The 15,864-nt window shown below is 38.0% G+C and overlaps 1 protein-coding gene across 1 annotated transcript in view; it reads right to left on the bottom strand.

The window, feature by feature from the left end:
* The window catches only part of CERS6 (ceramide synthase 6), a 326,541-nt gene that overhangs the window by 219,831 nt on the left and 90,846 nt on the right, over nt 1-15,864 (bottom strand). Inside the window, exon 2 of the mRNA XM_004091962.3 lies at nt 10,027-10,132. Within this exon, the coding sequence (XP_004092010.1) occupies nt 10,027-10,132 (106 nt within the window). The remainder of the gene's footprint in view (nt 1-10,026; nt 10,133-15,864) is intronic.

Raw genomic sequence — 15,864 nt, 5'->3', positions numbered from 1 at the left:
ATTTGCATTTTAGAATTTGCTTATGATGTTTTTTGCTTGTTTTACTTCCAGAAATTTGATAAAAATATATTTGAATTTATCAATCTTTTCTGTTATAGTTTCTACATTTGGAGTCATAATTAGCAAAGCCTCCCTCATTCCCAATGTTCGAAAGATTCTCCCAGGTTTCCTTTTAATAAATGTAGGGTTTTGATTTTTATATTCAAATCTTTAGTACATTTGGAATACATATTGGTATTGAGTATGAGGAATGAATCTAACTTTGTTTCCAGATGGCTACTCATATACCATTCATCTTTTCCCCCATCAAAAATCCAAGTCTTTTCTTCCATTGGTCTATTTATTCATGTGCCAGTACCACTACTATATAGTTAGTTTTCTCCGAAATCTTTATACTTTTTCTATATGAATTTCAGAATTAGCTTATCTATTTTCAAAATAAACAAATGGTCACACAAGGAACCCTGTTAGTATTTTCAAGAAGATCATACTATTTCAATAAGATCATAACATAGGGTGAATTAACATCTTTATTTAATTTGTCTTTTGCATCCTTCAAGAGTTCTTGAAAATTTTCCTCATCCAGGTCTTGCATATCCCTTGCTATGCTTATTCCTAGCTATATTATTCTTTTAGGTTTCTACTGAGAATAAGGTACTTTCTTAATTTTTTATTATTTATTTTATTTTTTGAGATAGGGTCTAACTCTCTTGCCCAGGCTGGGTGCAGTGGTGCCATCATGGCTAACTGCAGCCAGGATCTCCCCATGCTCAGGTGATCCTCCCACCTTAGCCTTCCAGGTAGCTGGAACTACAGGTGTGCACCAACATGCCTATTTTTTTTTTTATTTTTTGTAGAGACAAGGTTTCACCATGTTGCCCGGGCTGGTCTCAAACTCCTGGGCTCAAGCGGTCTTCCCACCTCAGCCTCCTAAAGTGCTGAGATTACAGGTGTGAACCACCATGCCCAGCCTCTTAGATCTTTTAATGCTTATTGTTTGCTTATATATATGTAAGCTATTGGTTTCTGGTTATTAACTTTGTACTAAAATTTTATATCTGTGGTAGTTTTTCACAAGATTCCCTTCATTTTTCAGGTACATAATAATATAATAGCATATTACTGAAATGTAGGCTCCATAAACAAAATAAATTTTTAGTATCCTTTTTCACTGGTACCTAGATTATAGCAAGACTCAATAAATACTTCTTTATGTATGAATAATTCTTCACAATAGCAATAGTTTTGTCACCTACTTTCCAATTTTTATGACTTTATTTTCCTTCTCTTACTTGCTAGTTCAATGTAAAATCTGGCACAATATAGAAATATAGATACAGAAAGTAAGAGGCCAGGTTTGGGACTATGATACAAATATATTTGTCATGTAGCAGAAACCACCTATCTCCACTTAGACAATTTATTTTAATCAAAAGATGTCAGGTTTCAGCATCCATGGAGTGTGATGTATTTTTCTCATTAGATCTACTCATAAAATGAATTATACAGAATTTTGTATCAAATTATAAATAATTCTTTTAATGTGTTACTAGGTTCAGTTCACTAATTTTTTATTTAGGATTTCCTTATCAATATTAACAACAAAATTTGGTCTCTAGTCTTACTTTTGTTTTTTATTGAAATTTTTGTAAGGCATTGATGTTAATGTCTTATTGTTACATTAAAAGAGAGCTGGATGGGTTTCTTAATTTTCTATGCTTTGATACGGTTTAAGAGAATTATCTCCTGTTAAGAGTATGTTATAATTTTTTGTGAGATGACATACTGATTTGCTTGACTATAGTAACCATGTCACCATGTGTAAGTATACTGAAACATTGTATTGCACATCTTAAATATTCACAATAAACAAGGAGACAGAGCACATATAATTTTTGATATTATAGATATGAATTTAGGCCTTCACATCTTTAAAATGCTAATCACCTGAGCAAAGAAAAAAATATATACCTACATGTTCAATAAATGCTTTGGGTTAATGAAAAACAAAATCTTTTGTGAGAGCATCTGAGCCTGGTACTTTTTTGCAGTTTAGTTCTTTTAATTTGATCTTTACACACACACACACACACACACACAGAGTCAATTATATTTTCCTAGAATAAATTTTTTATTCAAGTTTTTCTATTACATCTGCCCCGCTCTCTTAATTTTCCTGTTTCTGTGGTTACTGATCATAACGTTTATTTGTGCTTGCTTTTTCTTAGTCGATGTAGCTGCCTTTGGTAAAACAAAAGTAAATAAATAAAGGATTTGGAGATTAATTTTTTTAATTCTATAGTTTTGCTAACTCATTGATTTTAGCTTTATCGTTATTACTTTCTTCCTTTGCTTATCTCCATTCATTTTGTTGTTCTTGTTCTAATGTTTAACCAAGTGGCTATTTTTTTCATATCTGTATGAGTTTTCAATGAGCACTTTTGCAGCATAGCACATAAAGGTAGTACTTTCATTACCACTGTTTTCTAAATATTCTGAAATTTCAATTTTACCCAAGAGTTAATAAGACAGTATTTATAAATTTTCAGGAGGAAGCGGTTTTGTTCTCTGATTTTTCTGTTTTCTAATTTCTAGTATTAAATCATGCCTAATTTTTAAAAATTATAGTTTAACATAATACAGCATCAATTTTTGTAAGTATTTAATAGCTACTTGAAAAGAAAGTACAGTCTCTACATTCAGAATATAGGATTATAAATGTACCCCCTTAGATCTTCCTAACTATGCTCCTTAGAATTTCTATATTCTATTTTACATCTTCTCACTGACTCTATCATGCCTCAGAGGTAAATCAGAATTTCTTTCTATTGTGTTTCCACTTTTTCTTCAATTCCTTTCTATGAATATACACACTAATATTTAATACATATGATTCATAACTATTTTATCTTCATCATGAATTGTATCCTCTGACAATAAAAAGCCAATTCTTCCTTTCATTTAATGCTTTTAGAAATCCTACTTTGTTATTTATATGTGCCTGGATAACTTCACCTATGCTCTTATTTTCAACATTTGTCACTACTTTGTCTTAAGGTGCCCCTCACATACTTTTTTTATGACTGCATTGTTTTTCTATGGCTGCTGTAACAAAGTTCCCTGAACAACAGAAGTGTATAGTCTCATGGTTCTGGAGGCTGTTAAGTCCCAGATGAAGGTGTTGAACGGTTTGCTCCTTCTGAAGGATGTGAGGGAAAAATCTGTACCAGGCCTCTCTCCTTGGCTTGTAGATGGCTGTCTTTTCCCTGTGTTTCTTCACAGCATCTTCCCTCATGCCTATCTCTGTGTCCAATTGTCTCGTTTGTATATGGACACCCAGCATATTGGATTAGGACCCACCATAATAATCCCATTTTAACTAATTTACCTTTGTAAAGATCCTATCTCCAAATAAGGTTACATTCTGAGGTACTAGGGGTCAAGACTTCAATGTATACCTTTTGGGGAGGAAAATAATTCGACCCATACCAATAACCAAAGCCTGAATTAGTTTTTATTAGATGAATTAAGCCCATTTATGTGTATTAATATGATTATAAGTTTGTTTATTCTTTCTATGTTCTACTTTCCATTTTGATGATTTTAAAAAACATTTCACTACATGGTTTTTTGTTTTTTTTTTCCTTTTGGGAGTAATTTTTGTTCTGGTGGTTATCCATACGGCTCTTTCTTTTCCATCTCTAATAATTCAAATGAGCAATATTTAAAGTAGCCTTATTTCCTCCACCTAATTAAAGTAGCCTTATTTCCTTCTCCTCCACCACCCAATACTACAATAGTCAATAATACTATCTTTCTTAGCATTTACTCTTGTACTATTAAATATGTATATACTTCTAATGATTTGCCAGCTTTCACTGATATGCTTTGACTCCCAACTCTTAGAGATCATGCAATCAGTGAACTGATTCTGCCTCCCACCTTCTTCCCCTTCTACTCAGTTATTGCTGTATCATTTCTACACTGTGAGAACCTACAACATTAACATTCTGTCTGTCACTATTCCTTAGATTTCTTTCTTAGTACTACAGTTTAAATATATTCAAAGCTTACAAACATTCCCAGTGATCTCTTGGTCAGCTAAAATTAATGATTTAATAGAGTCTCCTCAAGAAAGACTCATGGAATAATATCCCTAAATTTTTTCATGTTCAAAGATGTCTAACATGATGTCTATAACCTTTACAGAGTAAAAACAATTTGGCTAGATATAAAATTCTTAGTTCACATTTTCCTTGAGAATATTGAAAATGTTACTACAGAAAGGCCTACAATCACATAACATTTTCCCTAAAAAAAGAGATCTGATTTTTTGCCCAGCTGCTCAGTGAAGTATTTCTTTACTTATCAAGTCCAGCGACTTTAATAATGTAAGTTTTAGTGTTGAACTTTCTGGGCCCATTTTCACTACATTTTTATTAACATATTAAAATAAACCTCCATTTATCTTAGGAAAAAATCTTGAATTATATCTCGGAAGTTGTTTTAATTCATTGTTTTATTTTGCTTTTCCTTAAGGGATTCCTATTACAGAGATGCTGGATCTGCTTGGCCTATATATCCATTTTGTAGCTCATTTTGGTTTGTTTCATTTAATTCGGTTTTATTCTTTCTATCTTCCATATTCTTTGCTGAGTTTTCTGCAGTGACTAGTGTTTCCTGCCTTCTTCCTAATTTTGTCGTTTTTTCTGTGATGGATTTGGTACTTTGAACTCTACCAGCTCACATTCCACCTCCTCTTGTTGACCGACTATTTCTTTCTTTAGTTCTTATATTTCTTCTTTGTGATCTTCCTTCACAGAGTTACTGCTTCATTTTTTTAAATTTATGGTAAAATATTTAATCACAATTTTCATTTGCCTCTTTAGCCTCATTATTCTAGTGAAAATTTTGTTAACAGGAGTTGCTAGACTTTCTTTTTATTGTCTTTGATACTGTGTGAGTTGCTTCTTTATTAATCATCTTTGAATTAGTTGAATTTTCTTGACCTGCTACTTCCAGTATGGGGAGCAGGAAGGATGCTCTTCCAGTCTGGCTGCCATGAAGGGAGATGAACTCCTGAAAACATACCCTCCACGTGGCTTTATGTGTCCCTCCTCCACTCTTGCCAGCCTGGCTCACCTGTTCCTGGACCTATTGTTGCAAACAGTGGGTGGTTCTTTTGTCTCCTCAACTCTTGAGAAGTGCTTTTGTGCTGGCTTTCCTGACATCCACCTCCACAGGGCCCTCCAGACACACTTCACGCTTTTCACTTCCTCATACTTGGTTTCTGCCCAATCTAGTTAGCCTTTATATGTTTTGAAATCTAGAGATATGCATCTCCTAATTTGCCAGATAAGACATTTGTGAGATTTTCTTCCATTTTTTCTTTCTTTCTCTGCGTTTGTGTGTGTTGTGTGTGTGTGTGTGTGTGTGTGTGTGTGTGTGTGTGTGTGTGTGTATACTCTCTATGTAGGGTGGGGGTTTCCTATTGTTCTTTCCTTATTATTCTCCATATGCTTTTCTGAAAGATTTCCAAGCAAAGAAATGAATAATGGAGACTCACATAAACATTTATATATTATAAACACCTAGGTTAATATTAATAACATTAATCTTAACCAGTACTGGGAGGGGAAGAAGGAAAGTATAAAATAAAAATGAAAGGAAATAGGTTATTGAGGAGAATTAGGAAAAACAAATTATAGGAAATCTGCCTATCACTTTAAAATTTAGTCTAACATACCAAAAGTAAATTTTATTATTTCCCTGGATCATAAAACCTGGCTTTATATCTGACATATATTCTCACCCCCATGGCTTAAGCACTGATTTGATCAGAAAAGTGAGGTACTTAGTATCATAGGTATGTACAAATAATATGGTAGGAGAATCCCCAAAAGTTAAAAGCATATTTACCCAGATAATTCTGAATATAACCAGTTAAAAAACAACATAACCACTTAAGAAACACGAGCTCAGAAATATTCACTAAAGAGAAATAATCATTCTGTTCATTTGAATGGGTCTGACAATCCATAATTGTAGATGTTTTGGTCCCATTCCAATACTATTGATGAGAATCTATAGAAACATGATGCAACACTCTACATTTTAACTCTCAGGTGATCTTAAATGCAAATCAAAATATGGGAACCAATGAGACAAAAGATGCTATATCATTTACTGAATGATTTACATGATTATTTAATCCTCATGAACGCCTGTGAGATGGTTATTCAAAGATTTTTACAAATGAGCTATCTGCAGCCTAGGGAGGTTAAGAAACTCACCCAAGGCCACAATGACGGGACGCAGCAGAGCTGAGGTTCCAACACAAATATCCAGGTGTGACTGGCTCAAACACCAAGACTTCTAATTATTTTACAGTAGGAGTAGTTTCTATAAAATGTTTATAAAATTTTAGACAGGGGATGGGGGAGGAGAGAGAGACAGGCAACAGGCAGACAGGTGTTACTTCAAAAGGAAAGACTGCTAGAGAATATATAAGGGTTCAAATTTTTCAGCTATTAATAATTTCACAAAGGAGAACCAGATAGTCAGGGCATGTGACCTGTGCTGTCACACAGGGACCCCCATTCAGAAGGGTCCACATTTGGGCATGGAAACCCTGCAGTCACCATCTTGAAATTCTTAACAGTTTTATCATGGAATTTGTACTTATTATAATGAAGCCCAATTGGGCAAAGGAGCATGTGCCAGGAGCTTGGATTCTTGGCTCATACACAGTCCCACCACTTCCGCCAGATGTGTGTGTGGTCGCCCAGTTCCTCATCCTCTGGCTTGTAGCACCCACTAGCCTCCCTGTCTCCCCACTTCCTAGTGACTGCTGCTGCCTTCAGCCCCCAGTAGAGGACCAAATGCAAGCACAGAGAGTGGGGGGTCGAGTTTCAGAGAGGATGGTGGCAGCTACCCCAGTGCATGTGGTGGGTGACTCGGTAGGGCTGAGCCTTTTGTGTACCCCTGGATCTGGGCATAGAGGTTGCAATGCACTTGAAGGTCACTCATCACCCATGGGTTGGGGCAGTGGGCCTGGAGAGAGGCCTGACTGTATTTCTCTGCTCCCCTGACCAAGGTACAGTGTGTCAGCCAGTGGCTGGAGAAAAGGGAAACCTGGCAGCTGATGGGTCGTGTGCACACTAAGTCACAGGGTGGGGCCCCCAGCTACCTGTGAGGGTCTGCACTTTCCCCAAGAGTCTCTCCATACCATTAGGGAACATGACATTACACAGCAAATAAAAAACACCTTGACCAGGCATGGTGGCTCACAGCTATAATCCCAATACTTTGGGAGGCTGAGGCAGGAGGATTGCTTGAAGCCAGGAGTTCAAGACCAGCCTGGGCAACATAGTGAGACCTTATCTCTGCAAAAAATTTGTTTAAATCAGCTAGGTGTGGTGGCCCACACCTGTAGTTCCAGCTACTTGAGAGGCTGAAGCAAGAGGATCATCTGAGCCCAGGAGTTTGAGGCTGCAGTGTGCTACGGTTAGGCCACTAGACTCCAGCCTTGGCAACAGAGTGAGACCTTGTCTCAAAACCAAAAACAACAAACAAAAAAACACCTTGACAAGTAGAGAGAGACTGAGGGAGGAAGGAAAAAGCTTTATATTTTTGTACACTTAATGGCACTTTTTTTCATGCTTTTTGAACAAGGGGTCCCACATTTTCATTCTGTATCGGGCCCCACAAACTATGTAGCCAGTCATACACAGAGATTTTAAGGGTACATCTCTCACACTTGAAGGATTATAATCATGCCCTTTTACAAAAAGGCAGCTCAAACCATGGCAAGGCCAGGATACTGGATGATCATTCACACACATACACAAACACACACTTTGTTCAAGCTCTCCCAAGTCCTGCCCCTCCTATTCCAGTCAACTGACTGGTTACATTTCATATCACAATTAAGACCGGAGAACTACAAAGAATACAACGGAAAACAGTTCCAACTTTTGCTGCATTTATATTTTACACATGACGCTTCTGTTTTAATCATGTAAAAACCGCCAAAGGAATCACCTTGGAAACTAAAAGAATATGATCATTCAAATTAGCTAGAAGCAAGTATTTGTTTTTGTTTGTTTGTTTTGAGACACAGTCTTGCTCCATTGCCAGGCTGGAGTGCAGTGGCACGGTCTTGGCTCACTGCAACCTCTGCCTCCTGGGTTCAAGCCATTCTCCTGCCTCAGCCTCCCGAGTAGCTGGGACTACAGGTGCCCGCCACCACGCCCGGCTAATTTTTGTATTTTTAGTAGAGATGGGGTCTCACCATGTTGGCCAGGGTGGTCTCGATCTCTTGACCTCATGATCTGCCCACCTCAGCCTCCCAAAGGGATTACAGGCATGAGCCACCGCGCCCAGCCAAAGCAAGTATTCTTTAGAAAAGTCAACCTGGCTGCAAAATCTTTTTACTACCTTTACGGAGGAAATTTCTCCAGTAACTGTAAAAACATAAGGCAAGGGAAGTGAAACATCCACTGCAGGATTTTTAAGGAGAGGCATCAAATGTGGAGAAAACAAAAAACAAAATAAAAAAAAAACCTCATTTTATTATTCATTTAGAATACTGTATGTTTAATGTACTTAGAGTAGTTCACAAAGAGACTCCAAATATGTTATAATCACACTTACAAATGAACCTGAGAAGTCCCTACACACCTGCTTTTTTAAGAGGGAAAAAGTTGTTTCACTTAAGTAATTTGATACACTAAATGAAAATGCAAGCTTTTTCTTTATATTTTCTTCTTTTAAATACTGTAAGATATGTGTCCCTTCAGACAGGAACTTGGCAATTTGAAATTACCCCATAAAAACCATCAAAAGAGCTTTTCCTAAAATTCCATTCATTCTTCTCTTCTTCCTAGCAGGGATATGAAAAACACCTGGTACTTTCTTAATTTTTTGAGGGAAAAAACATTTTTTAAAAGGACAGAGGGAAAAACTCTAGAGAATTTTGGAAGAAATGAAGACCATAAAATAGACAAAAGTGTTTGGATATCCGAATTAATAGTTGTAAGACGAGATAGCTAGTACAAATGGCTAGAAACACAAATACCAAGAAAAGAAATATAATTTGCTTAATTCTGTCAAATCACATCTTGGAAGCCTGGGTAATACTCCCAGAAAAATGAAAGGAAGAAAATGAGCCATTTAATATATGAACACACAATACTTCTCATAGAATGTTGTATTTCTCCTAATCTTTTCTTCTTTCTTGTCCAAGCAAGAATAAGGTAAGATATATAAAAACTCGGTAATTTGCTTTATTTTCCTATGGCCTTCAATTGAGTGTTTCTGACTTCCGGCCTTCTCCTCCCTCTTTGTTCTGAAGGAGATCTGAACTTGGGATGGGGGCGGAGGCAGGGGATGTGGTCTCTTCTCCCTGCTTCTCTCCCGCTCCCTTCTTCTCACTCCTAGTTTGGGCTTCAACTCCCACCAGATTTATTCTCCACAGTGAAACTATCTCTTTGCTTAAGACTCTCCTGACCCTCCTTCTTCATACCTTCATGGTACAATCTTTTATCCTGCAATTATGCCTTCTTGTTGTTTTTGTTTACATTTGTCTACTTATCACAGCTCCTAGAATCTATGGACAATGCTACAAGCCAAGAGGTCCCTTTTTTCACACACACATAAATCACATTCTTCAGCTCTACCCAGTCACCTCCACAAAGTCCCTCCCAGCCCTCATCTTGCTTCTAGTCACATCTTGCTTCAGGTCACATGTGATTAAAAGAGGTACAGAATTAGACTAATCATTATTTAATCAAGACTATTCTTAGGCAAGCTACTAAAAATCAACTTGAGCGTAAACTACCAGGTCTAAGACAAGCCCATCTTCGTTCCGCTTCTGCTACGCTTGCATTCCTTCTGACAACATGTTCTCCAGCATAAGGCTAGGCAAAAGTTGATTCTCCAAACCCAGAAGGGGACAAACTGAATGACAGCAGGCTGAGAATGGAGACCGGGGACAATCTATACCCCAGGAAAGGACAATCATACCTTTGTAATTGCAGTGAAGACCTTTTCCAGAATGGCATTGGGCGGAGCAATTTGTGGTCCACTGGCCTGAATGTTGAGGGCTATGGCACACGGTTTGGCTACAAATCTAAAAATTACAAAAAGAAAAAAGTAGAAGGTCAGAATTTATTCTTTCTATGTGGTTCTTAATGCCACCAATTACACATTGCTCAATTATCCCAATAAAGTGTTGGTAGGATTTCACGGGTGTACACTGTCAACACTCCTGTCAGTAACTGTAAGGCAGACTTAACCATTTTTCTGTTAGCCCCCAGCAGTAACATTAAAAAAGAAATCCTTTTAAAACATTTAAACCCTCCAATCCTCAAGTTCTAATGAGACAAAGCTGGAAAGACTATGAGATGAAAATGTAAGTGTATAAGGTAGAAATAAAACAATGATTTCAAAATGATATAACTTATACCCTTCTTACACAGAGCAATAGTCATGTTATATTTTTACTGTGAGAAAACATTTACTAAGCATCTAATTATGCATGCAGAGAGAGCGCTTTGACCACCCGTAGTCATAAACTTGGCAATTTTTGTCTCTATAATCAAAGTGTGCTAAATTCAGCCCCAATCCCTTACGGCTTGTTAAAATTCTCTGCTTTGTGGTTATTTGCTTTTTTCTCATAAAGAGTAATGAAGGATGTCAAAGGGCACGATGTCCCAGACAAGATGAAAAGTCGCAAGTGTTTATGAACATCCACAAAACTGTTTTTATCCTAAGCCAATGCCTACGTCAAGAGGAATGGGAGGACTGAGTCTTCTTTCTGGTCGCATTTGCTGTGTGAATGAGGTGCTGAAGGGGAGCAGGTGAAGTGCATGGGGCCCCAAAGGTGTGGGGACATTGCTAATAAAACTGTGTAAAAAAAAAAAATTAAAAGTTGTTTTAGGCCGGGCGTGGTGGCTCATGCTTGTAATCCCAGCACTTTGGGAGGCCGAGGCGAGCGGATCATGAGGTCAGGAGATCGAGACCACGGTGAAACCCCGTCTCTACTGAAAATACAAAAAATTAGCCAGGCGTGGTGGTGGGCGCCTGTAGTCCCAGCTACTCGGAGAGGCTGAGGCAGGAGAATGGCGTGAACCCGGGAGGCGGAGCTTGCAGTGAGCCGAGATTGCGCCACTGCACTCCAGCCTGGGCGACAGAGCAAGACTCTGTATCAAAAAAAAAAAACTTGTTTTTAGACTAAATGCTCAAGAAATAAAACTCTGTAAACATTCATTTTCAGTAGTAACATTTAATATTTTCTACTAATACAGAACAATTTCATATCACGTGAAAGTATTACCCAAATTAATTCACTGTTGGTCAAAGGCAACAATTGATAAATATGCAAAACAGACCATAAGTAAATCTTAGATGAAGCTTCCTTAATAATAGTTGATGAGATTAAAGAAAAGTAGACAAAGGTTTTTGTTTTTAAAGTGGGACCAGTGAAACTTACATATAAAGTACCACATAATATCCTACTGGGTCCTATTTCAAGTAAAAGTGAAGAAATTTATTTAAACAGGAAAATGGAACACTGTTCACATGCAAGCCTAAACCAGGAAAGATAGACACAGAAAATGCACCGTAATACCTGGTACACTGGGCTCTCTGGGACAAAGTTGGGAAGAAAGAATCACCTTTTCCCGATATACAAATCCTCTAGAAACTGGAGTTTTCCCCAAATTTCTACGTTCTCAATTCTGTTTAATGTAAAATTTTCTGAGCTGCATTACCTACATCCCTACCTTCTTGGCAGTAAGTATAACCTTTTCCTAATGACTCTGGCCCTTCTCTATAAATGATAATCACGGGGCTATGGCTGTAGTGATGAATGAAGGAATTTAGTGGGCAATGACCACAAGACAGAGTCTAGAACTTGTTTCCTTGACAAGGTTTCCTGCTTTGTGGTTATTTGCCCCCTCATGATAAGGTACAAAGAGGGGGGTGAAAAGACATACGGTCCAGCAAAAGCGAACAGTAAGACCACAAAATGCATTTGGTGTGAAGGACACAACTGTTTCAATGGTTTCCTTCTAGTCTTTCCAGTTGGACTCCTCCCCGCCCTCCCTCGTCCTCTCCTTCCCACACCTCTGACACATTGTATTCACATTCCCTTCGGACTTTGTCATCATCATCCTATAACAGCCTGCAGTTCCAGTACAGTCTTCTTTCTTCATCCAAATAGCACACAGTCTCAATGCAGAAGCTGACCATTTCCTCTTTGTATGCCCTGTGACAATGCCTGTGCATACACAGGAGGGGGTCAAGACACTTAATCAACTGGTTGTCTTCAGTAAATATGTTTTGTTGTTGCTATCACAGTGTTGAGTGCTACGGACAAGTTAACAGACATTCTCTGTGTGCCCTGTAACAATGCATGGGCAGGCAGCAGGGGAGTCAAGAAATTTACTCAACACCATCTCTTCAATAGCAATTTCCTCACCTGTTATCAGCCAAAAAAAAAATCAAAAAAAATTTTTAGTATTTGTTATACAACATGATGTATACATCTCTCCTTCTCTTAAGCTTCAAACCACTTTTAAAGTCTATTTTCTTTAAATTCCAAGAATGAATGCAACAGCATACCACTTAATCGACAACTTATCAAATTTCAATAATCAAAATTATCAAATAAATATGATGCTCTGTTAACATACTTTTAAAGCAACGTCCAAAGGATAGGGTGGGAATTATTTCTGCTGCTATCTGGCTATGGAGACTTAGCTACAGGAATTAATCTCTCTCTGCCTTAATCTCCTCATATGTGAAAAAATTATTATAATTATATATGTACATGTATGTGTTTCTACAAATACATGTATGTATTTAAAGAAAATCATATCATAGAGTCTCTTTGCCTAAAATGTTTGACAGGAGCCATGGGTAAGGTTTCATAACATAGCATTTACAAACCATGCCTTTCCTGGGCCCAGCGGTTCACCAGCCTCAGCTACACTGAAACAAGCCATGTGTCTTCAAGTTGTGAAAGTATTATACCAAGCAGAAGCAGAAAAAGAGACCAGATGTCAGGATAGGCACTGAAAAAAACCAGGGACATCTGGTCGAGTAACCACTTGCCCCAGTTTACCCTCCGCCCAAGTGTTCCCTGCACCATGTGCACTGACAAAAGTGTCCCCATCTGGTATTTTGCCACAGTTAAAAGGAAAAGCAGAGGGTCCCATGTGGACATTAAATTGTGGTGACCGTCATCCTCAAACCCCAGGCCTGGTGCAGGTCCACAGTGAGTCCACACCAGCAGTGTGATCGGGGTCTAAGCTCATCCACACCTTGCCTTCTCTAAGGGCCCAAACCTTTCCAGCTCCGCTATCCAATCCAATGGCCCTGCAGGATGCTGTGGCCACACTTCCCACGGAAGAGTTGGTGTAACATGTGCATCCCTCTCCTGTGTGTGGGGCCCCCAAGAGAGCAAGACCAGGCCTTAGTGAAGTCCACATCTCCAGAGCCCTGTGCACAATCTCATTTAATCCTCCATCAACCAGATGAAGCGGGATTACCATTATCCCCACTTTGCAGAGAGGACCAGAGACGTCAGTGGCCTCTACTCCCAGGGAAATGGAAGCAGAAGACAGTATATTTCTTTCCCAGAAGGGTCATTGTTATAATCAGCTCTCCACTCTGATTCATTGGACAGGCTAAAGCCCCAAAATCTGAGGACGTAGAGACAGACAGTGAGAGAGAGAGAAGAATAACAGACAAACTTAATAGAATTTAACTCAATTTAAATGTTGAAGTCCGTTAAAGTTTAAATGACCCATGGTAGGCATGTGCATAAATCATCTTTCTTAGAATGATGTCATAGGATCTTTTCATTTATATGCCTGGCACACTGTGGGTACTCAATGAGTATTTGATGGATGAATGAATGAATAAAACAATCAAGTAAAATACAATGGTAGGTGTCCTTACTATCTTTTCCAAAGGGGCTGTGCATTTTAATTTCCTTGAATATCCACATCTACTCAGGGTCATTTGGGACCCAGAAGGTAGGAGACTGACCACTCCAATTCAAGAAGCCACTTCTTTAATACCTATTGTTCCTAGGATGTCAAAGCTGCCTGAAAGAGCACTTGCGTAGGCTCTACCAACCCCTCACTAGGTATGCTCTTTTCAACATAACCCGTACTGAGAGCCAAACACTTAATTTCCAAGATTTTTAAAAAATTGCACAAGATAGGCAGAAAAAGTGAACCCCAGATCAAAGAAGAAAAAAGAAGAGCATGTAATTCTTATCAAATAGGTATTACTGATTATATGAAAATATAGAAATTTTGTTTATTCTCCAAAAAATATGTGTGAATCACATTTTTTTCAGAGAGCATATTTAGATACCAAATAAGATCCATGACACAACTACTATAATTTTATCACTGACTCTCATGGTCCATTAGACCATGTAAAAAGCTGGATTTTTTTTTTAACGCTGGTTCTAACATAAATAAGTTCACAAAAGCTGTCTTGCATAACATTTTGAGAGAAAGAGATAGAGAGAGAAGCAGATTGATGGGGGATGGGATGGGGGTAACACATCGACAAACGTAATAGTTGAAAGGAAATATGTGCTTTCAAGCTTTGATAGTTACCTCTATAAGGAAATGCTCACCTAATTACTTTTTTAATCAAAGGCGGCAGCACCACCTTCAAAAGATCAAACATCTATAAAGTACTTTCATGTACTACATTTGAAAGTAAACATAATGAGGATGTAAACTTTGAAAAATACTAGCCTCAGTTAAAAAGCAGAGAAAATATCTAAGACATTGCTACTTTTCAATTATATTTGGCAACGTGTATTTGTATTTTAAACATGAGGTAAACATCTCTGTGCAAAGTACTGAAGAAAGCACTGGGCAGCGGTGTGGTAAGAGATATAGTCAAAACGTAAAATGGGCCAGATGCAGTGGCTCATGCCTGTAATCCCAGCACGTTGGGAGGCTGAAGCAGGCAGATCACATGAGGCCAGGAGTTCAAGACCAGCCCGGCCAACATGGTGAAACCCCATCTCTACTAAAAATACCAAAATTAGCCAGGTGTGGTGGTGCATGCCTGTAATTCCAGCTACTCTGGAGGCTGAGGCAGGAGAATCACTTGAACCCGGGAGGCAGAGGCTGCAGTGGGCCAGTATCGTGCCACTGCACTCCAGCCTTGGCAACAGCACGACTCCATCTCCAAAAAAAATAACACCCCCCCAAAAAAAGAAAACCATGAAATGAACCTTGTACTCAATGAAGTTTACAACCTGGAAAGGTGGTTATTAAAAAAAATAAACATTTACAGGGTATATGTCATTGTTCTAATTATTTTAAAATATTTAATCATCTCAAGTGTATAGCATGGCCAGAGACTTTTAGTTCTTTCAAACTGTAGCACTTCCTATATTTTCCAAAAATAGTTGGGATGCTGTGATGGTGGCTACACAAACCTACACATGTGATAAAATTGTATAGAATTAAATCTCACACATATGTAAATGAGTACAAGTATTAATAAAACTGGGGAAATCTGATTAAGATCGGAAGATTGTATCAATGTCAAAAGCCTGGTTCTGATATCATACTAGAGATTTATAAAATGTTACCATTATAGGTAACTGGGTAAAGAGTACATGAGATCTCATTGTATTATTTCTTAGAACTGTATTTGAATCCACAACTGTCTCAATAAGGATTTCAATTAAAAATAATTGAAAGGGACATTCTCTTTTTGTTGTGTAGGAATGAGCTAATGGATTTCACAACATATGAACACCACAGTCTCCCCACCCAAACAAAAATAAACAAACACTACCTGAGGGCTCTGGAGGCT

This window comes from Nomascus leucogenys, chromosome 22a (assembly GCF_006542625.1).
Source record: "Nomascus leucogenys isolate Asia chromosome 22a, Asia_NLE_v1, whole genome shotgun sequence".
Classification (NCBI taxonomy): domain Eukaryota; kingdom Metazoa; phylum Chordata; class Mammalia; order Primates; family Hylobatidae; genus Nomascus; species Nomascus leucogenys.
This window is presented reverse-complemented; position numbering and strand designations above follow the sequence as displayed.